The sequence below is a fragment of the Ostrea edulis genome, chromosome 1 (genome assembly GCF_947568905.1).
Source record: "Ostrea edulis chromosome 1, xbOstEdul1.1, whole genome shotgun sequence".
Classification (NCBI taxonomy): Eukaryota; Metazoa; Mollusca; class Bivalvia; order Ostreida; family Ostreidae; genus Ostrea; species Ostrea edulis.
The window spans coordinates 6,540,643-6,563,455 of record NC_079164.1 but is presented as its reverse complement, the minus strand read 5'-3'; the positions used below and the strand labels follow the sequence as shown (position 1 = coordinate 6,563,455).

Below are 22,813 nucleotides of genomic sequence, written 5' to 3'. Positions count from 1 at the left end.
TGTTTTGGTGTAAATTTGATAATGTCAACGAGGTTTTCCTACAAACGGATTTTTTTAAATGAATCGATTGCATGTGAAAATATAATAATCATTGATATTTAGTGTATAATGCTACAGCAAAGAAATTTGATATGGATGAAAATTGGAGTATACTTGCAACAATATTTTGAAATTGAAAACTTTCAAATTTACTTCATTTAGACACAATATGCAGTTTTAGTAGAAAGCAATCTGACCAAAAAAAAATGTTTAAACCTCTGCTGGACTCGAACCCTTGATTTACAGTTCAGCAGTCGATATGCTAAGCTACTCAGCTAGACGATGATTTTTGAAATGAAAAGACAAATATTGCTGATATTTATATTTCATTCCATGTTTTAAAAGGAAGTCAGTCATTATGATACTGTAGAGTACCTCCTTAAAAAGTTTAATTCATATATTTTGTCTGAATAATGTTTGTAACTTACATGCTAGCTGAGAGGAGATCCTATGTCATGAGCACGGAATGGAGTGTCAACAGTTGGTCCTGCTGCTGTGGATACCAGATAGGAAATCGGGGCTTGTTTAAACTTTTTCAGGATTTCCATATCCATTTCACCGATTTCAGTTTTCCTGAAAATTGTTGAAAATAATTTTGAATGACCATTTAAAAGAACTTTATGTTGTAACAAGTGTTCAGTGCCAAACACTTGGGCGTGACTTGGCAGCTCTGTGGTTTGGAGTCTTTTGGCTGAGACCTAATAACTACACCTGTAAAAACTTGTTAGAGGCCAGGGGCCCGTTTTACAAAACAACTTGCGGTAAGTCTTAAATTGTATTTTACAGTTATTACTTTAAAAATGAATGAATTAAAACTTTTCGAAGGCTAAATTTTCAATATTTTCTTTAAAAAATATTTTGCATTCGGAGTGAATGACTTACAATAAAGTTGAAAAGTTTGTCGTTAGTCTGAAGTTTTTTTGTAAAACACACCCCTGGTGTCCTTGTAGGTGCTTTACAACTAAGTGAGTCTTTTCTGCTGAAAAGCCTTAATTTGGTCAAAACATTGGGCACGTGTATATATATAATTTAAAGAATGTCTCCATGTGAGTGCAATATAGAATGACAATCAGTCATGCAAAACAATTACCAAAAAAAATGAAGAGAAAAAATTGATTGAAAGATGTACACTATTTTTTTTACCGTGTGTCAACAAAAGAATTGTGGTAATTGGCTTTCTTTTTCTGTTTAGGTTTGATGGGTTGGAAATGATCATCTGGGACACTGGTTCTGGTTGAATCTTGTCACCTCTTGGCTTATCCGACTGTTGGGGAGGGAAGTTGATGACAGCATTGAGGGAATTTCAACAAAACCAGAAATCTTCCACTGCTCCAGAATCATGATAACAGCTAAGACATGTGCACATTGACCTGCTTCCCTGTAATATGTACACAACATGAAGAAATAGAAACCAATCCCCACACCAAATTTGCATAATATACATTTATCAAATTAACAATAGCATTATAACACTACATGTACCACAATACAAAATTATTTTACACATATATGTTTAGTATAATTATCTAAACAGGCTTTTGGGAAAGGTGTGTACCTGTATTTGGTAAAGATACTGAATCATAGTTACACTGACCTGGAATGTGCACCCTTTAGTTAGCAAGTAACTGGAAACACAAACATTGGTAAAATGCACCGAGTTACTAAAAGGAACAAAAATACAACAAATGAAATTTGAAAAAAAAAGAATAAGAACAACACTGAGCAACGTTTATGAAATATGATAAAACTTTTCCGAGTGAGGTTGTTTACAAACGCTCTCTATTTATACCTGAGGCTGATGCACGCATGTACGTAGATCTATACGCTTCAAGAACAATAAATTAAATAAACAAAAACGTAAAATTGAAATTGTAAACAAGTAAAAACTATTTCAATAACTCCAAAATAACCGTATACACACCCAGCTTTGCAACTGCAATGTGCATCGTCTAACTTCTTCCCTTCAAAATTGACATCAATGTTGATCTTGTGTGGGTCCTCTGTTTTCCTCTGACTCCGATATACTTCGGCTTTTATTAGCATATTTTCGCGTTCTTGTGCATACAATTTGACTGATTTAACATAAGAATCTTTCATAAACGCGACAGCCATTGTTTTTGCCGAAGAGACGGTGTATGTAACATGTATGATGCAGAAAAATCGTCTGGTATGTCCTTTAACGACATGATCCGCGCCATGTTGTTTATGTGTCTAATGTCGGGCTAGTTACCGTCGTCATGGTGGGCGGGGCGTACACGAAAATCGGCGATCCGCCAATCCTTTTTACGCCAGTCAGAAGAACAAGGAAGTTACAGTTTATCTCGCTATTAATCATGACCACTATCTTGATGTACAGGTACATGTAACATCGAGACAAATAGAAATGAAGTTGATCATCTTTGCTTTAATTTTCTGTTTTCTGCCTCACAGTTTTTGTATTAATCAATTTTATCCCCATGGACACTCTAATGGAGATACGACTGTTGACAAAAATGATGACGGTAGCTCTACAGAAATTCCTATTTCAACGTTGTTTCCATTCTTTGACCATCAACATGACCACTTGATTGTAAGTGATATGAATCATTTTGTTTTATTTTGGTAATTTTACAGATATAAGATCTTGTGCCATTCAATGTCATTTAATTGTGTTTTATTCCCCTCATTAACCTTCTAAAGCGCCTTTAAGTAATTTGTTTTAAATCTTACTATATTATTATGATTGTTTGTTATTAAATACAGGTATACATGTATATCTCATGAATGGTAGATAATACATATCTACGGGATGATTTCAGTTTCTCCATCGTCAACTTCCCACATTTATGTAGCAATATTCCATTATCACCTGCATATGGTGTTTATATATCTCAACTGATTCGATACACAATAGCTTGTTCTGGGTATAGTCAGTTTTTAAATCGAGGTAAACTACTGACAAACAAGGTGATGGTACAGGGATTTCAACAGTCTCGATTGAAGTCAGCATTTCGCAAATTCTATGGTCGTTATAACGATCTAGTTCGTCAATACAACCTCGCATTGGGTCAAATGCTGTCTGACGTGTTTCATACCGATTGTTAAGCCGTTCTTGGCACACCAATTTTGACTGCGGATGACTCCGTTTACCTGATCAGGATATGGGGCTCACGGCGGGTGTGACCAGTCGACAGGGGATGCTTACTCTTCTTAGGCAGCTGATCCCACCTCTGGTGTGTCCAGGGGTCTGTGTTTGCCCAACTATCTATTTTGTATTGCTTGTAGGAGTTATGAGATTGATCACTGTTCGTTATCTTCACCTTGCATCTACAAGTAACATTCATACTATTATTTTATATGGAAAAATGAACGAAAAAATAGTAATAGTAAACATTTTTTGAAATTTCTAAACATCTAAGTACTTCGTTACTAACTTGAAATTACGGATGTATATCTAATTGCTGTGGTAAGATTTAGAAATTCATTTCAAAATTAAAGATTATCTCCCTAATGCATAGCTCTTATCCTTAGACGAATTTGACTACAGTTTTTGGCACTGTTTTCCCCTAAAAGAGCTCTTACAAGTTTACTATTTCGGATTTCAAAAATTTCGGTTGAGTGTCACTGAAGAGACATTATTTGTCGAAATGCGCATCTGGTGCATCAAAATTGGTACCGTATAAGTTTTACATTATGACCCCTGGGTCGAGGCCTCTGCTGGTGGACTGTTAGTCCCCGAGGGTCTCTACAGCCCAGTAGCTAAGTACTTCGTTACTTGCTTGAAAATACGGATGTATATTTAATTGCCGTAATAAAATTTAGAAATTCATTTCAAAATTCAGAATGTTATTGTTTGTTATTATATACACGTATATCTCATGAATAGTAGATAATACATATCTACAAGTAACATTCATACTATTATTCTATATGGAAAAATGAACGAAAAAGTAATAATAGTAAACATCTAAGTAATTCGTTACTAACTTGAAAATACGGATGTATATTTAATTGCTATGGTAAAATTTAGAAATTAATTTCAAAAATAAAGATTATCTCCAAAAATAACTCTTACAAGTTTATTATTTCGGATTTTAAAAATTTTGGTTGAGCATCACTGAAGAGACATCATTGTGCATCAAAATTTGTACCGTACAAGTTTTACATATATCATAATAGAAAAGATGAAGAGACGCCTGAAGGTCATCGTATCTAGTCTTCTTTTTTGTTACTACTGTGACAAATGTACACTCAATCGCTCGACGTCAAAACTCAAAATCAAATTACAAATGTTCTCTATAAGTCTTCTGTCAACTCTATATCTAGATACCAATTGCACAACCTGCAAATCATCGATGATTTCTCTATTTACGAATGTTCAAGATTTGTTTTCTCATATTTCTCTAAAGTACTCTGGGGTTGATATCAAAGTATGCTCAAGTTCCTCATTGACAATATCTAGGTAGTCTTTAGTGATCAGGTCTTCCAACAGTATTTTAGAATTTCATATGGGCGCAACACTATGGAGTACCCCTACAAATGATTACATAAATGCTGATGGCAAACTATGTTCAACTCAACTTTATGAAAAACGAGGTGATTTCAGCTTCTCCATCATCACCTTCCCATATTTATACAGCAACAGTCCATTATCACCGGAATGTGATCCTGATGTTCCTAAACTGATTTGATATATGATATATATCATTATTTTGTTTAATCGATTTAAGCTACTCACAAATAAGTTGATGTTACAAAGGTCTCAACAGTCTCGTTTGAAGTCAATATTTCGTAACTTCTATGTTCGTTATGATGATCAAATTTGCAAATAATGAATATCACTAGGTCGAATACTTTCTGACGTGTTTCATACCAATTGTTAGGCCGGATTTTTCATCCTAACTTTGACTACGGATCGCTCTGATTACCTGATCAAGATGCAGGGCTTACGGCGACTGGACCCTATCAACAGGGAATACTTCCTCCTCGTTGTCATCTGATACCACCTCTCCTGTTTCCAGTAGTCCGTGTTTATCCTACTCTTGATTTCGTATTTTTATGGGATTTATTATAAGATTGGTCACTTTTCGTTATCGTAACATTTTTCTTAAATATGCGTGCACCGCCGCCATTCTACTTAGAGTGAATGGTGTTTATAACCCATCGACCAAGACAAGTCACTCCTCTACACTTACAAAATGTATGAAGAGTGAAGATAACCTTGAATTTCAAACCTTGGCAGAATTGATATAAAAAGTATAAGAGGACTGTCAAATTCCCGTATTAGGCACATCAAAACAAAAGTGCATGCCGTCTATCCTTCTGTGCTTAGTAAACCAGAAGAGATAAAAGAATTGGAAGAGGGCCTACATAGGCGAAGCCTGTAACCCAATCCTTTTGAGTTTATCAATAAAATATGTTTGAATTCAATTGTAGAAAAATGAGATGAGGAATGCGTTTCAGTTCCAGCTGACACAGCTTGTAACAACACTCTTTGTTTTTAAGACTGATTATTACAACTGCATTTCAGACGAACCTGACTTTTATTCCACACTTGGTTACCCTACTTATACTATTGTTGACTGCATGTGGCAAAGTTTGTTATAAGAATATTTAGTACTGTCTGCTCCTCCTGAACTTATGTATATTTAACCAGTTTATTATACCCCCCGCAACAAGTTGTGGGGGGAGGTATACTGGAATCGGGTTGTCCGTCTGTCTGTCCGTCCGTCTGTAGACGCAATGGTTTCCGAGCTCTAAAGCATTATTCTTTCCACCTACCGTCACCATATCAAATATACATCGAAGTAGCAATATGGTTTCCGGGCTCTAAAGCGTTATCCTTTCCACCTACAGTTACCATATCATGCATATAGTCTACCCATGGGATGAAGATGTTCCCTATCAATTTTGGGGTCAAAAGGTCAAAGGTCGAGCGCACTGGACATCGAAGTAGCAATATGGTTTCCGCGCTCTAAAGCGTTATCCTTTCCACCTACAGTCACCATATCATACATATGGACTACCCATGGAATGAAGATGTTCCCTATCAATTTTGGGGTCAAAAGGTCAAAGGTCACGCGCACTGGACATCGAAGTAGCAATATGGTTTCCATTTAAATTCTTTAATGGCTTTTTTTATCGCATGGAGATGCTGTGTTCCTAGATACCTTTTGGATCATAATACTGAAGTTTTACCTATTACCAACACCCTTTGGGAGATTGGGGTAAACAGGGGGTATTCTTAGTGAGTATTGCTCACAGTACTTCTTGTTGATACTTGTATTTATTTATTTTTCAATCTATACTCGTATATTTTGTGACGCTTAACAGTATCATTATTTTCCTATGTATATATTTTTTAGAGCTCATGTACCAATGATCTGGTTTGGAGTGAATAAATAGATTGAAATCAGTGCTTTGTCTATCGGTTGATTCGATAAAGGGATGTTCTGCATGTGGCAGGTCTTTTGATCTGGCAGGTTTGTTGATGTTACAAGGTTTTCAAAAGCCACGTTTAAAGTTAGCATTTTCAAAATATATGATTTATATGGCTATAATGATGTTATTTACATCGTAAAACACATTCTGTCATTGGGTAAAATGCTGTTTTATACAAACTGAGGGCGTTCCTTCACTGATTCTGACTACGGACCACTTTGTTTATCTGATCAAGATATAGGGCTTAGTGCGAGTGCAAGCGATCAACAGGGAATAATTCTCTCTCCAGTCCCTTGATTCCATGACTGGTTTGTCCAGGGGTCTATGTTTACTCTACTTGTTTATAGGAATCAAACTGCTATGCAATGTACACAAAACCAATTGGCTCCATCTGTAGATATCATGGACTTGTTCACCATTTTTGCGCTGATGACTCTCAGCTTTATCTGTCTTTTAAGCCTACGGGCATAGCTACACAGGCAGATACATTACATCGTATTGAGCGTTGTCTATACGACATCGAGTTTTGGATGCATGGCAATGTGTTGAAACTCAACACGGATAAGACCGAGGTCATTGTGTTTGCATCTTGTCGTAATGCAAATATCATTAGAAACATTTCAGTGACAGCAGGTGACTCACAAATTAATCCTTCAGCTCCAAAACTGTGGAATGCCCTTCCAGAACATGTAAAAGACTGCAGAACACTGTGCGTTTAAGAAGTCACTGAAAACACATTTTTCCCATCAAGTTTTCCAGAACTAGTTTCTATCGTTTCAGTCATTCGTGTTCGCTGTTTCAGTGCATTAAGATTATCTTATCTGTTATCATTTCAGTCATTCGTGTTTGCTGTTTCAGTGCATTAAGATTGTCTTATCTGTTTGACTGGGTGTTTTAGTTTTCGAGTATCATTTTGTGATGTTTTATTTTTTTTTTAAATGCTGTTTTAATGTATTATAACCGTGACATTATATGCTGTGTGTGCGTGTGTGTATTTCATTATTATTATTATTTTAATACGCCCTGTAACAGATGTTTATTCTTATCTAGCATATTTATGGTATCTTGTGTTTTCATGTTTATGTGTGGGTACCAGCTACGGACTGTTTGCATCTGATAACGCTTTTATATCATTGCTTTTTAAGGTAGTACTCTACATCGTCATAATGGCTGACTTCCATTAAAACATGGATGAAAAAATCGATATCAGCAATATTGGACTTTTCCTTTTCCATTTAAATACCTAGCCGAGTAGCTCAGTAGGTTAGAATACCGACTGCTGAACTGTAGGTCGCAGGTTCGAGTCCAGCAGTGTTTTTAAAAAAAAATTCAGATTACCTTCTACTAAAACTGTATTTTTTGACAAAATAAAGTAAATATGAAAATTTTCAAATTCAAAATATTGTTGTACATATCCTCCAATTTTCATCTACATCAAATTTCTCTGGTGTAACGTACCTCCTTAATGTTTATTTATTTTCTATGTATTGTGTATAATATTATATAGTAAGGTATATATGCATTGTAAATACCTTTGAGCGTACATAGTGTATGAAAAGATTGTCATATAAATATGGTATTACTATTATTTATAAAATGAGTCACTGTTCGTTTTCCTATATTTTGAATAATTTGAAGTGGATTGGCAAATATAATATCAATCTGGAAATCATAAAAACATGAAGTTTTCTTTGCTACGTAATGATACCCATCTAATAAGAGTATTTTATCCTTGTGAACTAAATGATCAATACGCATTTGTTTCATATACTGTGAAATCATTTTAATTCGTGGGGGGCAATTTTGCTGGTTCGTGGGGACGTATTTTCGTGGGTAAGCGATACGATGTCACTAGGAGAGATAACTCTACTTGGTTTATACACGTAACATCATGGGTAAGAATGGCCCCCGAAATCCGCGAACATCAACCTCCACGAACATTAATGATTCCACAGTAAGTTGGCTAATGTTATTGCCAAAAACAAAAGATCCAATAATGAAATTTGTGGTCAATCTTATTTGATTCCATCATTCTATCCTTTTCATTACAAATTACAGATATCAGTGAGATTCATCATCAGCGTGTAATCTCTCATGTGAGCGAGGTCGCTCGTGTGTGCTGGCTGCAATTGATATATCTTTAATTCAAAACATGAATTCAATTCAAATTTTCGTTTTGAAATAGTTTTCAAAGCAATTTTGTTCCTTGAGTCCTCAGTCTTTTAATCAGTGATTTTTCTTAGCGGCTGCTAACTTCAGCGTAATTGAGTGGACTCTTGGAAGAATATCTGTCGTAATCTGGAAAATATAAATTTTAAACATTAAGTTTGGTTTATCATATTGTATCCTGAGATAAAAAATTTGAATAAATGGTAAAATGCTCAAAATGTATTGAACTACACGAAACACTGCCTTTCAAATTCTATTCAGTGTATATCACACAAAATGCTCTAAATTTAATCAGTTCTAATAATGATAGCCTACTAAAATATATTTCTATATCAGAATTACCAAAGCAGCATCTAGAACAAAAACAATATGGGCATACGTATACTATTAAAATATTGGTATGCATAAATCATGCACTGTCAGTTTAAAAAGAATCGGTTTAAAAGGTTGAGAATAATGTCAATCAGTTCAGACGAAGATAAATAACACCAACTAATTACCATCATCTTTCTCGGTTAGAGTTCCGAAGTCTTCCAATATTTTCAAGCTGTTCGTGAGTTATCTGTATACATCTGTATTTTCTAATACAAAACACATACAAAATTCTTAAAGAGGTTCAGTCAATACGACACGAATGTCCCCATAGACATCAAAATAAGAAAATGACCATCAATTATTGTTAATAAACCTATTTTATCGGGTAACATATTTTAGTGTTTTTTTAACTAGACTTGTTGCACTGATTGATCGCTGAAAAATAACAAGACATAACTTCGTAATCAATATTGAAAAAAAAGATGAATTCAAGATTGTGCTATCAGGTTATGTTGGAAGTACGATAAAACTATCTAAGTCAGCTGTTTAACATTTTACAAGTCGAGCTGTTAGTAGTTGATTTACCGTCCTGATCACTATCTATATCTATTGAGTTGTTCAAGTTGATATAAATTGTTTTTATCCATGTATATGTACATCATTGATACATTATCAAAACCAAAGTCTCGGCACCATGTGTCAATGTCACGGGTCCTAAGAGATTACCTTAAAAACAGATGTTCCGTATCACAGTAGGTGTGGAACACTAAATAACCCTCACTGTTCAATACCCGTATGCACCGAACAAAGGTTTAAATTTGAAGCCCTTCACCGGTCTTGGTGACGTCACCGTATGAATGAAAAAACCTCGAGGTGGACGTTAAACAAGACGCAATCAAAGGTTTCCTTCAACGACCATTTTGAAATATATTTCATCTGAAGAAAGCTATAAAATACTGGAATTTCCCATTGTGTCCTTTAGTAAAATAAAGCGCAACGGAAAAAAATCAAACTTAGAAATCGGGTAAAATTGTAACAAACTTCCATGAAAACACTGACCCCTGAATATATAAACATAAAAGAGGTCGGACCATATGCCTATGAGGAGTATGCAGACCCTGTCAACCAGTCACACCCGCCATGAGTCCTATATATACGTCAAGTTAACTAAGTATCAGTGAGTAACGAACGGTTTGATTAACAAATGCAAGGTGAAGATAACGAACAGTGATCAATCTCATAACTCCTATAAAGAATACACATTGAAGAGTTGGGCAAACACTGACCCCATGACATAACAAAGGACGGATCAGAATACTAGGAGAAGTAAGCATCTCCTGACAACCGGTCACCCCCGCCGTGAGCCCTTAGTTAGCTTTACTATTTGTCAACGTAATTGGGTTAACTCGTTCCACTTGAGATTAATTAAGTTTATTTTTCTTTTCGGACATTTTGGATCAGCTCTTTAGACGAATAAGGCATGTCCTAATTCGCTCCACTTTTAACATTGATTGGCAAGCCTTAAGACCAAAATCGTGTAGTCTGCGTTGTAAATACGTTTGTAGATTAGTGTAGTTGTAGTGCTAGATGTATTTATATGTAGTTTTTGTTATTAGCTCTGTTTATATTGACCACATTATGTAATTGTTTTCGTTTGTCCTGAAGAAAGGACGGGTCGTCCCGAAAATTTGACAACCTCGTTGTTCGATATATATATATATATATATATATATATATATATATATATATATATACATACATACATACATACACACATATATATATTAAATGCAAAAGATACAGAAATCGACTTCTGAATCCTTAAAGCCCCTTTCACATCTTCACAGATGAGACACCGGATCATCCCGGATTGTCAATCCGTGACAATCCGCCATCATCGTCTACAAACCGAATATGCGTCCGACGTCGTCCTTGACGATCCTACTTGGTCATGCAAAACCGGGAAAAAATTAAACATGTTTAATTTTTCCCTGGATCGTCCCGGACGAAAATCCTCCGTATTGGCCCATTATGAACACAGATGCCTACGGTTTGTGCATGGGTTGTTCCCGTTAACTACAAGGACAATCACCATAAAAAACAGAGGAAAAAGACCATGGACATCCGCGTGTCTCCGTGAAACAACCTTGGATGGACCGGCAGAGACCATGATCTTCCGCGAGCTCCGTGATCACACCGGCACCAACCGGAGGTGACGTATGGGTAGCTACCGTGTTTATGCGTAGGGAGACCAGTCCATTCTGTATCTGCGTCGTGGTAAGACGGTGTTTATACCGTCACATAACACAAAAACACCGGATCACCCTGGATGACTGGAATTTTGCATCCGGCATTGACCGGCTCCTCATCTGTGAAAAGGGCTTAATTTGTTTATAGTAAAGGCTTTAACATTTTACTAACAATGTTCTATTCTAAAATAGTTTTATCACAATAATTAAGAGGTATGTACATGCTTTTCTCTCTGTAGTTATGACGATTCTGACTATGTGAAGTACTTTTTTTGTATCCATTCTATTGTACTGAATAAATCCAGGTTAACACAAATGGCGTCATTTCCTTCCTGGGGACACTTTCAACTTACACACCGAATTCTTTTCCGCTAGCACACGACAGACGTCTGGTTGCCATTTTCTGGGCAGATGTCGATACAAGAAAGGGGGGAACTGTGTGGTATCGCGAATCAACCAATCAAACAATACTACACAGAGCGACAGAGGAAGTTCGGACATATTTTCCACAGTTTAATCGTTTTCAAGCTACCTGGGTCTTTATAGCAACCTGGGATAATGTCGCATTCTTTGGATGTTCAAGCTGTACCAAAGTTAGTACAGAATACTCTCTCTCTCTCTCTCTCTCTCTCTCTCTCTCTCTCTCTCTCTCTCTCTCTCTCTAACACATATCTATTAAATGCATGATATTCTTCAGAGAAATACATTTCAAGAGATCCTTATTACTAATGGTCAACATTCATTTACCGTTTTCAATTATGGACAAATTAAATGGACGACTGGAACTGCAAGTGGAGGAAACGCAGAAACTGGTCTTGGAGGAACACCTGCTCAGGTGATGATTTAATGTATAGAAAGGCATAGTTTGGGCTTTTATGGTTCGTTAGTAGCTAGTGCAACTCCTTTTCCGAGACATTAATAGTCGGATGAACATTTACCACCATACTGTTTTGATATATAATACATAATTTGTTTTACAACTGTAGGTTGGATTTAATGCAGGAGATGGCAGGGTATTTTATGTTGTTAATGCGTCGAGAACACATGACATCATCGGTGTAAATCACATGTCTAACATAGGAATCCCAGGGAAATTCGCATTCCGTATTGATGCTGCAGAAATCGACAATGGTGGATGTAATACCTGGGGTATCTAGATATTTTAACTTTGATCCAGGCATCTTATCTCAAGTATTCTAAATTATCTTTAATTATTCTGAAGCAGCAATTCATACTCACTTTGCATCTACTGATTTCATTTACAACATGTCCATAGGTTGAATGCTGTCTGACGTGTTTTATACCATTGCAGTTTATGCAGTTTTTTACATACTGATTCTGACTACAAATTACAACGTTTACCCGCTCGCGACAAAGGGTAAACAGCGGGTGTGACCGGTCAACAGGGATATGCTTACTCCTCTTTGACACTTGTTATTTTCACTTGTTCATACTTGTAAGGCATAAGTATCACTTAGTTTACTTATAAGGGCATTGATATCAAATAAAAGGTAATAAACTAATATTTAATAATCCAATGAAATAGGCACACTGACGATTTCCCCTCGGTATGGCCCAATGCTTGGAGGACAATACCTCGTGATCGGAGGTCCATGCATGAATCCTGATGTTATTATCCAAATCCAGTACTCATCGATTGTTACGTCATTTCCGTGTCGGCGAGATTCAGACTTCAGCGCTGTATGCATCACGCCGATGTTTAACTTGACCGGTGATATCACAATCACCCTTACCATCAAAGAAGTCAACGGAAACACACGGGATCATACCGGGCATTATACGATTGGTACCATACAGTTTCCTTTATATCTAGAATCTAATTAGTGGTTAAATTGCTCCTCCTAGACAACCCATCCCACCTCTGATATGCACAGGGGTCCGTGTTTGCCCAACTCTCTATTTTGTATTGGTTATATAAGTTGTGGGACTGGCCACTGTTCGTTATTTTCAAAAGTTCACGTGTGTGTGTGTGTGTGTGTGTGTGTGTGTGTGTGTGTGTGTGTGTGTGTGTGTGTGTGTGTGTGTGTGTGTGTGCGTGCCTGCGTGCGTGTTTAATATAATTGTGTAATTTCAATTCACCAATTGTAACAGTTTAGCAAATATTTCGTCCACACAACATGGTTAAAAGACAATACTAAAAGGAGAATGTCTAATAACAGACAACACATGGTTTTACAACCAAACACTTACCTTGTTCCCTGCTCAAATTAGCACCACGATACTCACATTGTTAATTAGATATCATATAACCACCACTAACTATATTCTCCTTATCATTCATTTTGCATTACTCTAGTACACACAATTGATACCCAAATTCCTCATCTATATCACTATAAAACATATTCATTATTTCTTTACTGCACGGTTGCTGTACAGCATGAAATTCTATGTCTATTCATAAACCTTGTTAATTTTCCTTAGTGAATCCTGCTATAACCAATAACCCAGTAAGGCGACACGAACCCGAGAAATGGATTAATGGACAGCAATATGGCATCTCATGGGACCCACAGGCGTTCGAACTAAGAGGCTCTGAACGAATTCACATACATTTATATACATTGAAGGTACGTGTTAGACCTAGAAACCAACGACAATACTCGCAGAATGTGGTCCAGCAGTTTTAGGCCACACCAATTTGTAAAATAGTTCTTCTGATTTTCAAACAAAAAAAAGTGAGGCGAGAGGGCGAAATTATTTTACAAATATTATTTTTAATTTTGGAGATAAAAATTATGAGGCGAGCGAATACAAGAAATATAAATATTTTTAATTGAATTAAGTGTGAGTTTAAAAAGCGGGCGCCTAAAAATAAAGATCTAAAATCATCAGATATTATTTGTTTACCACATAAACTTAATATTTTTCAACTTTGTTGATATAGTTTACGTCAATAAATAAGTATTTCAGGTTTCAAAGACTTATTTTCTTTATACCTAATACATGTACTTTGCAACATTAACCGATAAGGTCTTTTTGAAGAATTTTATTTAAGTTTCATCTGTACAAACTTTCGATTCAGAGATATGCAAATTGCTAGGGACACATCCAGTTTTGACATTCATTGCAAATGCAATATCCATTGCATCGCTTTGAGCATTTTCTTGAATTTTGATATGACATCACCAAACCTTTCGTGAATTTGTCGTTAACTGTCGGTCCGGTTTAAAATAGTCATCGATCAGTACCCCTTGCTTGTTGTAAGAGGCGAATAAATGGGACGGTCCTTCAGATAGGACTGCAAAAACTGAGATCCTTGTCACAGCAGGTGTGGCACGATAAAGATCCCTCAGTGCCATAAGCGCTGAGCATAGGCCTAAATTTTGCAGCCCTTCACTGGCAATGGTAACGTCTTCATGTAAGTGAAATATTCTCAAGAGAGACTTCAGTCAATATATAGGCTAATCAAACAATCAATCATACGCTATCAATGTTCTCTAAATAGTGGCATCGAATAGCGCTTCAAAAGTTTCATCGGCTTCCAGTTCGATTCCAGCATAAGGAACAACTTCCAATCCAATGTTATGAAGTATCGTACATATTAAGATTGACATCATGAATAACTTAACCGTATTACACTGTTAGGAAATTTCTCGAGAGCCTGCACTTCTGTCATTTGTCAGCATATACATCAAGGTTATTTGTGCGCTTGTTGTAAAAACTAAAAAAAATATTTACGGATATTTTTGAACACGCGGGCGGATATTATTTTTTGATAATATTATAATTTGGATTTGTTACAAATAGAAGCGGCGAATCCGACGAATTAGATTACAAATTGGCATGTCCTTATGTTGTTTCATTTGTTTGTTTGCTTGTGTTTGTTGGTATCGTCTTGGATATTTTTTGGGGGGTTATTTTGTAGGAACATACAAATAAACAACTAATATGGGAAAAATCTGTGCTGCATGACAACATCGAAAAAAGCCTTCGGACATTTACCATCACTCTTCATTCAGATGGATATATGGCAGTCCTCCGCGTCACTTCCGCTCTACAGACAGATCTTGATATGTAAGCATCTCCTTTGGTTCAAATACATGTGTACTATGTATACATTCATAAAATCAAAGCTATCTTCTCTCTATGGGTGAGGGTATGAACACGCTTGAATCAGAGCAAAGTCAAACCTTAGACATAACAGTAGGTAGTTAGTGTGCCTTCCCCAAACCCTAGGTATTAGAGGAGAGAAATTTGTGTCTTTCGAATGGGACTATAAAAACAGGGTCCCGTGTCTCGGTAGGCGTTGTCGCGATGCGTATGCCACAGAGAACCATGCATAAGAATAAATTTGTGTCTTAATATGAGTGAAAAATTCTCGAAGACGTGAAAAATAAAGAAACGGAAACTATTTTTATTTTAGGCCAACCAGAGGTATTTGGTCAGACATCTTTGCAATAGTGCCTTCGCAAGAACAATCAAAGCAGTTTTGTTCTTCTTGGTTAAGAAATGAAGCTCGTTTGCCACGACTGTCTTCTGGCGACATATCCCCATGTCCCTGTACACTGCAGCAGGCTTTGGTGGACACAGCACGATACCAGCCCGATCCCGACTGTAATAGGATAACAAATACTAGAATACAAGACTTGAATTGTTTGTACAGAGCTGATGCCCAACATTGCGTTCGACTTAGTGCACCAGGGTAAGAGCTGGTTATTTCAAAACCGGAAAAAAAACCAGATAAATGAATTATGTCTGTATACATGTATATGCACTGTTTCAACTCTAACGAACGACCTGCATCAGTGCAATACGAGGAAGTTAAAATCACTAGGATTTTAGGGATTGATCATGTTTCGGTAAAGTAACCTTTTTCCAAAACGTATTATGTTTTGAAAGCGAATTTACGTGATGTTTTATATTTCTATTAAGACGACTTGGCATTGACAATGTGTGTTGCTATGATAAAGACGGCAATTTAATTGACTCCCGGGTGAAGAAAGGCGGAACTCTCCAGCGCTACCACTATTTGGGAGGGGTGGGTAATGTACCGTACGTGACCAATTTCTACTACGATGTGCTTCCGTCCTTACACTGCTGTAGGTACTTCGACACCAGATTAAACGGATTTAGCGGGATGTCCGTCTTCTCCGAATGTCAAGATTATCTAGAGTTCAGAGACGTCAGTTCTTGTGTCAACTACATTCCCCCTCAACCAGGTATATCATATATATCTTGTATATTTGTGTGGGTGGATGGGTGTTTGCGTGCGTGCATTTCAATCATTATTCAAACCATAATAAGACGTGTTGTTTTCGGTTTTCTTTCATCTTGATTGCTATTTATGTGATTTTGGTGTGTTTTTTCGTTTTCAGAATAGTCGGAAAATATTTGAAACAGATTGTTTTATTTTGATATTTCATAATTGATGTAATCATGAAAGAGAAACTTGATCATATGTTTGTATGCACAATTGAGATGTCTGTTTGCATATACCCGTTAGCTGGTGCACATGGGGACCCGCATATTAAAACCTTGGATGGAAAAAGCTACGACTTCAATGGTCTTGGGGAATTTCAGTTCATGATATCTAAGACTGCATCATTTGAGAGCCAGATTCGATTTGAACAAGTCACGGACAGCACAGGTACTACTTCTAAATACGTCGGGGAACGCTCTACAGAGCTCGTGGTATTAAAATAATTTCAATGTTTTAAATAAAAACATAAAAATGATTCCAAGATAAGCAATTAAAACCAACGATATCAATATTCACATATCACAACATTTACTAGGAAGAAGGAAGTAGTCAGGAAGTTGCTTATTTGATCCCTAGGTAACAATGTCTATGCCAGCGTCTGCACTTCATTCGTCTCCCAGGTGACGCATTCAACGGACAAAGTAGAGGTTCGTCTGAATTCCATTCGAATGGCAGACGTACTTGTCAACGGAATAATTCAGGACTTTAGTGACGTCTCCTGGCTTCGATACAGAGGTGTGTATTGTATACTAAACTTCAGTCTCTTCACTATAACAAACTTCACACTGTGGATAATCATGACACTTTTGTCATCAGGATGAATTTGTACATGCAACAGGAAGATGGGTCTTGCAGATAAAATCACTTAATGTTAGATCACACATGAATCTTAGCAACGAAACCTACAAAAGCAAATTAACTAAAAAGCCATCATTTACATAAAAGTTCAACTCTGTAATTAAGGCAATATACATATATTACATGCATCTGTTTGATTCTATCATTCGTTACTGTACTTATTCGTGATCAAAAACCCACCTTCTTTCTATTGGCAGGTGTATCGGTGCTCAGTTTGCCCAACCTCTCTGGAACCTCCACGGGTAGAGACATCATCGTAATGTTTGATACTTTGGGCGTCTCATTTAGGATTCTGGCCAGTCAGAAAATGCTTAACGTTATCACAGTCATTGGGAACAACATTTTGAAAGGTAAAACTGTAAAACTAAACTTTTATGTATATACTGGACTTAAGAATTACAACTAAATCCTTACAAAGCAGAACTACATTGCAGGATTAGCAAATGTTCTACCATGCCCTTATTTGCACTCCTCGCGAAACTACCCACTGTTGTGAGAAACATCAGACTATTGTGCCACAACACATGCGAAAAAGGTGGTGTAAATCAAATGTGGATTTTCAAAATTCAAAAAACCGTTTAGTGAATTTTAAATCACAAAACTTTTATTTTCAAAATCAACACCTTCAAAACGTATGACTTGTCAAAACTTCACATAATTCTTCGCGAAAAATTAAAGTTTCGTCCGTAAAAATTGAACATGGAAATGGTTATATCTTGTGCTCAGTCATCCATAGAATTGTTTTGACAGACATCACTCTAATTCCACACAGAAATACTTTGATATTGATGTTAAAAAGACAATGGAGTTTCTCATTGACAATATTTACACTGTCTTAGATTATCAGATGTTGAAATTCCTATGAGCACGATTTGTGCTCCATTTTTAGCTTACTTGTTCTTGTATTCATGAAACAGAATAAAAAAGAACAAAAATGTCTTGCTTCGGTCTTCAACTCCCCGTTATGACTGTTATCAATAATGGAATATTCAGTGGTGGATTTAGAGGGGGCGCAGCCGGCGCCCCCCCCCCCCCCCCTAAAATTTTCAATTTAAGGTAAATCGTGGTATCTTGTTTCGGAAAATGTACTAAATTTCCCACTCCGGGATAAGTAAATGACAAAATCTTTTGATTTCTTGAATTACTTTATTAGGAGAACTTAATTTTTTCCAAAAAACCCTTAAAATTTGGGTCATTTGATTAACACCTTATCAAAATGATAGAAAATAGTACAAATGACTAAATAAGAGAAATATTTCAAGCCTCATAAAATCTGTAAAATACAGGAGCTTCCGGGGGCTTCGCCCTGGACCCACTGCCTCATAAAGTGCCCCCCCCCCCCCCGTAACCGCAATTCCTCGATCCGCCCCTGATATTGTTGCACAAATATGGGAAGTTGACGATGGAGAAGTAATTTCCTTTGTCATAATGTTTTATTTATAGTTTGCAGTTCAAATCTATGTTCAATAAGATGCTCAAATACGAAGCATACGTGAAAGAATTTGTGGTATATTCTTTTTCGAGTTCAATGGGATACATGTATATCGAATTGACATATAAATGGAAATGGGTATTGGTTATAGATATAAAGTTGTCGATATGTCTAAATGTCGTGTTGAAGGCCACATCAATAGATTGTTTCTTCTCAAGTGGAAGTTTTAAACAATTTCTGCTCATAAGATTATATATCAAGTCTGTTAATAAAAAAACACTATTGGTTAATTTTCACGTGTGCATGACTTAATAATGCATTTATAACTACGGTACATACAAAATTTCTCTTTTAACATTCTTTCATACTCTATATTTAGAATAGCATAGTCGGGTAAAATTTTGCTATATAGCCTTTTTAATGACAAGACTTCGTTGATTTCGCAGGTACCCTCAGCGGTCTTGTCGGAAACTTTGATGGAGATCCAGCTAACGACTTGCGTTTGCCATCTGATGCAACAGAAGAAGCAATTTTCCACGTCATTAATGAATCATGCAAGTACCACTTCTCTAAATTTCGGAAACGCTCCAAATTATTTTCAGATTGTTGTAGAATATAGATTGATTTCTGTTAAGGGAGGATCACAAACAGGAACTCATTGTTCACCTACCCTAACGGGAAAACGTACTCAGATTATAACAGTGAACGGCAAGTGGACTTCCGCCCGGTGTTTTCGTCATCCGTCACTAGTCCAGTTACAACAGAAGCTAGAGAACTATGTGGTAGCAACACAGATTGTTTGTTTGACTTGCACGTGACTGGGTCCCGGGACATCGCTCAGAGCACTCGTCAATTCACTTATCAACTACAGCAAGCAGCGGACGCTGCGAGACCAGGTAAACCTACTGTAATCATCATCATAATGCTGCGAGACCAGGCACACCTACTGTAATCAAGTTTTACAACAAACAGCCATCAACTTTTACATAATTGTACTTTCACTTTCCATTTTGTTGAACTTTGCATGCATCTTAATGCATCATACATTAGAAAATCGTTCGGTACACCTACTTATTCATTAACAATAAATATTGCCCTTCAAACATGGTATCGTCTGTGATCCTTTATATTTTTCAGTCCAATCCTGTCCTGTGCTTCCGTCGAAAGACGGAGGTGTGTGGTATACCAATAACACTCTAGAGAATGCAACAGCTAACTTTCTGTGCGGCATGGGCTATCGAATCAGTGGTTCATGTCCACCGACGACTTGTAAGAATGGAACATGGAGCAATTTTAGACATTGTTCTTGTATAAAGATTCTTACGTCGCCGCCAACTTCAACACGTCGAACGACTTTCACCTCTATACCACAATCGCGCACTCCTCCAAGTCTCACACCAGCGCCAACATCACAGTCAACACGTTTTCCTATGTCTATTGGTCATCAAATGACATCAATCGCAACACGGATCTCCACGTTGGAGCCATCGTCAGCAGGTCAAACGGCTGTTTCCTCTACACCACAATCGCAAGAACATCAACCACGAACGCCCCCGCCAACTTCGCAATCAACACGCACAGTAGCATATGTCGCTCATCAAACAACACCAGTTCCAACGAAGGACAACTATAATTTTCTCAAGTTTATATCTAACAAGGCTCACGTGTGGTTCATCAATGGGGTAGGAGTAGTTTTCATCATCTTCATCATACTCATTGGGTCTTTTGTGACATGTAAAATCAGGTATGTGTGAATTACTCAGTATACTAATGTGTTCTGTTCTAAAACCTTACATCATCATCTCCGAGTTCACTCGATGATGCGCGTTATATTGTATATTCAATGTAGATATATATGTACACGTAGTGGGCAAGTGTTAAGACTACACGTCAATACACCTGTATTTCAGATCACGTGAGAAGTATGTAGGAAACGACAGTGAAAATCCACACTCCTCTGGACGCTCTTCTCGTTATCAGAAATACAATAGGGGATCCCAAATGAATTCCGGGAGGACACATACAGATGCAAGTGCTGAACTATCAGAAGTTTCTGAAGGCAGTAAACAAAGTCTGCCTGGTTGTGACAACTATGGATACTCGGAATCCGGTCCTTGATATGTAAAGAATTCACCAATGTATAGAACTCACCGACAGAACTATAGCCCGGAGGTGCTGGAACGGCAAACTTCATCAAGTGTTCAGTAAACAAGATCATATTCTCAATGATATCCTGTAGATTTCTTGAGATATAAATCTTCTAGTATTTAAAATCATGAAAGGAGCGTTTTACTTGCAATTTCTACCGAGTTCCATGTTTTAAAAGTTACGAGTATAACAAGGGAATCTTAAACATTGAGCACAAAAGGGCTTCACCTTTTGCGATAAAGTGATGTGAATTTCTAATGTTTTCTATTATTTTTTTATTTGTTGAGCTGGACCTTGCCCGAACGATTGTGGTTCAGAGTCACAACAGACTATCTGGTCAGTAAAAATCTAGTATGTGCCAGTATTCTGAGCTTTGGCCAAATTTCCATTATGAAGATATGGCCTGAACAAACGTTCATCAAATATTTATCTGCTACCGTGGCAAACTGACACAGACTAATCCGCGATTGTAAAACACAATCTGGTCATATGTAATCTCTGTGTCTAATATGGATATTTATTACCCTCCATATTACAGTTATGTCCATAGAAATGTGACCTTGACCAAGGAACCGTGGTTCAAAGTCATAATACACTGTTTGGTCAAGAGAAATATTTAGTAAGGGTATTTTTGTTGTGGGTGGGTTTTTTTATGTCCAATTCGAGAATTTTAAACTAACGTAGCGACTTCATCAGCTACAGATGAAGTTGCACGAATGGTGACCGTTATAGTGAGAGAGTTCTTTAATGTACCACCCCCTATCGTCAAGTGGAGTTTCCATTTTAAAGGTCATATCTGAAAAACGCGTTACTTTCACTTGTAGTGATGGGCGCTTGATTAAGGAATAGTCATTACCTATGTTGATTAAACGTCTTAGTCTTAGACTAAACGCAGGGCCGGTAAGTCTGTTTTAATCACCGATTACCAGGGTACTGCGTAGGTCACAATTTTTATAGTCTTCTCATTTCATTATCACTATGTATTTGGCTTGGTTGTTTGAGACTACAGAGTCAAGATTTCAGTTATTGGTCTGCATCCTTCCTCCTACACCGTTCGTCAACAATTGAACACAACTCCCTTTCCAATTCTTTTTAAATTTGGTTCAGCATCTTTGGGATTAGGGGGCATAAACTTAAATTTCAGGACTTCTGCACCCCGGAGCCTTAAAGGTGAGCAAAACGTGCCAAAATTTACAAAAATCCTCTCTACAACCGCACATCTGTAAGAGAAACTAAAGCATAGCATTGAAGAGCAAGAAGACCTCCACCAAAATTGTGAAGAGGTTCCAACTTTAGCTAGGATCAAACGTGGTATATAGTGTTAATGAGCAACATTTAAATAACATCTTTAACGCTCTTGATACTAATCAGATATTTAGAAGGAGCCTGCGATCCCAGAGGTAGGGGTTTAAAATAACATCTTTAACGCTCTTGATACTAATTAGATATTTAGAAGGAGCCTGCGATCCCAGAGGTAGGGGTTTTAAATAACATCTTTAACGCTCTTGATACTAATTAGATATTTAGAAGGAGCATGCCGTCCCAGAGGCAGGGGTTTTAAATAACATCTTTAACGCTCTTGATACTAATTAGATATTCAGAAGGAGCATGCGATCCCAGAGGTAGGGGTTTTAAATAACATCTTATCAGATGTATAAGTGACACATGAAAGGTAAAGATAACGAACAGTGATCAATCCCATAACTCCTATAGACAATACAAAATAGAGAGGTGGGCAAACACGGACCCCTGGATATACCAGAGGTGGCATCAGTTACCTAGGATAATTAAGCTTTCCTATCGACCGGTCACCTCCACCGTCAGCTTCATATCTTGATCAGGTAAATGGAGTAATCCGTAGTTAAAATCAGTGTGCAAAGAACGGCTTAACAATCGTTATGAAATACGTCAGACGGCGTTTCAAACAAAAAATAGGTTCTATTGGCAAACTAGATTATT

At 37.0% G+C, this 22,813-nt stretch overlaps 1 protein-coding gene across 3 annotated transcripts; it reads left to right on the top strand.

The window, feature by feature from the left end:
* Nucleotides 1-249: 249 nt before the first annotated feature.
* Nucleotides 250-21,112, top strand: LOC125664317 (protein mesh-like). 3 transcript variants are annotated; one of them, XM_056152397.1, is made up of 16 exons: nucleotides 250-2,608; nucleotides 11,498-11,785; nucleotides 11,890-12,027; nucleotides 12,179-12,341; nucleotides 12,739-12,999; nucleotides 13,638-13,783; nucleotides 15,082-15,230; nucleotides 15,580-15,858; nucleotides 16,089-16,375; nucleotides 16,660-16,803; nucleotides 16,993-17,151; nucleotides 17,472-17,624; nucleotides 19,153-19,260; nucleotides 19,342-19,602; nucleotides 19,844-20,450; nucleotides 20,617-21,112. In XM_056152397.1, the coding sequence occupies exons 1-16, from the start codon at nucleotides 2,423-2,425 to the stop codon at nucleotides 20,822-20,824; spliced, it is 3,537 nt and encodes a 1,178-aa protein (XP_056008372.1). In that variant the 5' UTR covers nucleotides 250-2,422; the 3' UTR covers nucleotides 20,825-21,112. The 3 variants fall into 3 exon arrangements, with proteins under 3 accessions (XP_056008372.1, XP_056008377.1, XP_056008380.1); XM_056152402.1 differs by lacking the exon at nucleotides 12,739-12,999; XM_056152405.1 differs by having other exon boundaries at nucleotides 2,485-2,608; nucleotides 11,568-12,027.
* The last annotated feature ends 1,701 nt before the right edge of the window (nucleotides 21,113-22,813 follow it).

Bases quoted from the DNA above. Each gene is read 5' to 3' on its own strand.
- LOC125664317 (XM_056152397.1), top strand. From the start codon at position 2,423: ATGAAGTTGATCATCTTTGCTTTAATTTTCTGTTTTCTGCCTCACAGT. The intron at 12,028-12,178 runs GTGATGATTTAA...TTACAACTGTAG, and splicing joins TTGGAGGAACACCTGCTCAG to GTTGGATTTAATGCAGGAGA. The intron at 19,603-19,843 runs GTAAACCTACTG...TATATTTTTCAG, and splicing joins AGCGGACGCTGCGAGACCAG to TCCAATCCTGTCCTGTGCTT.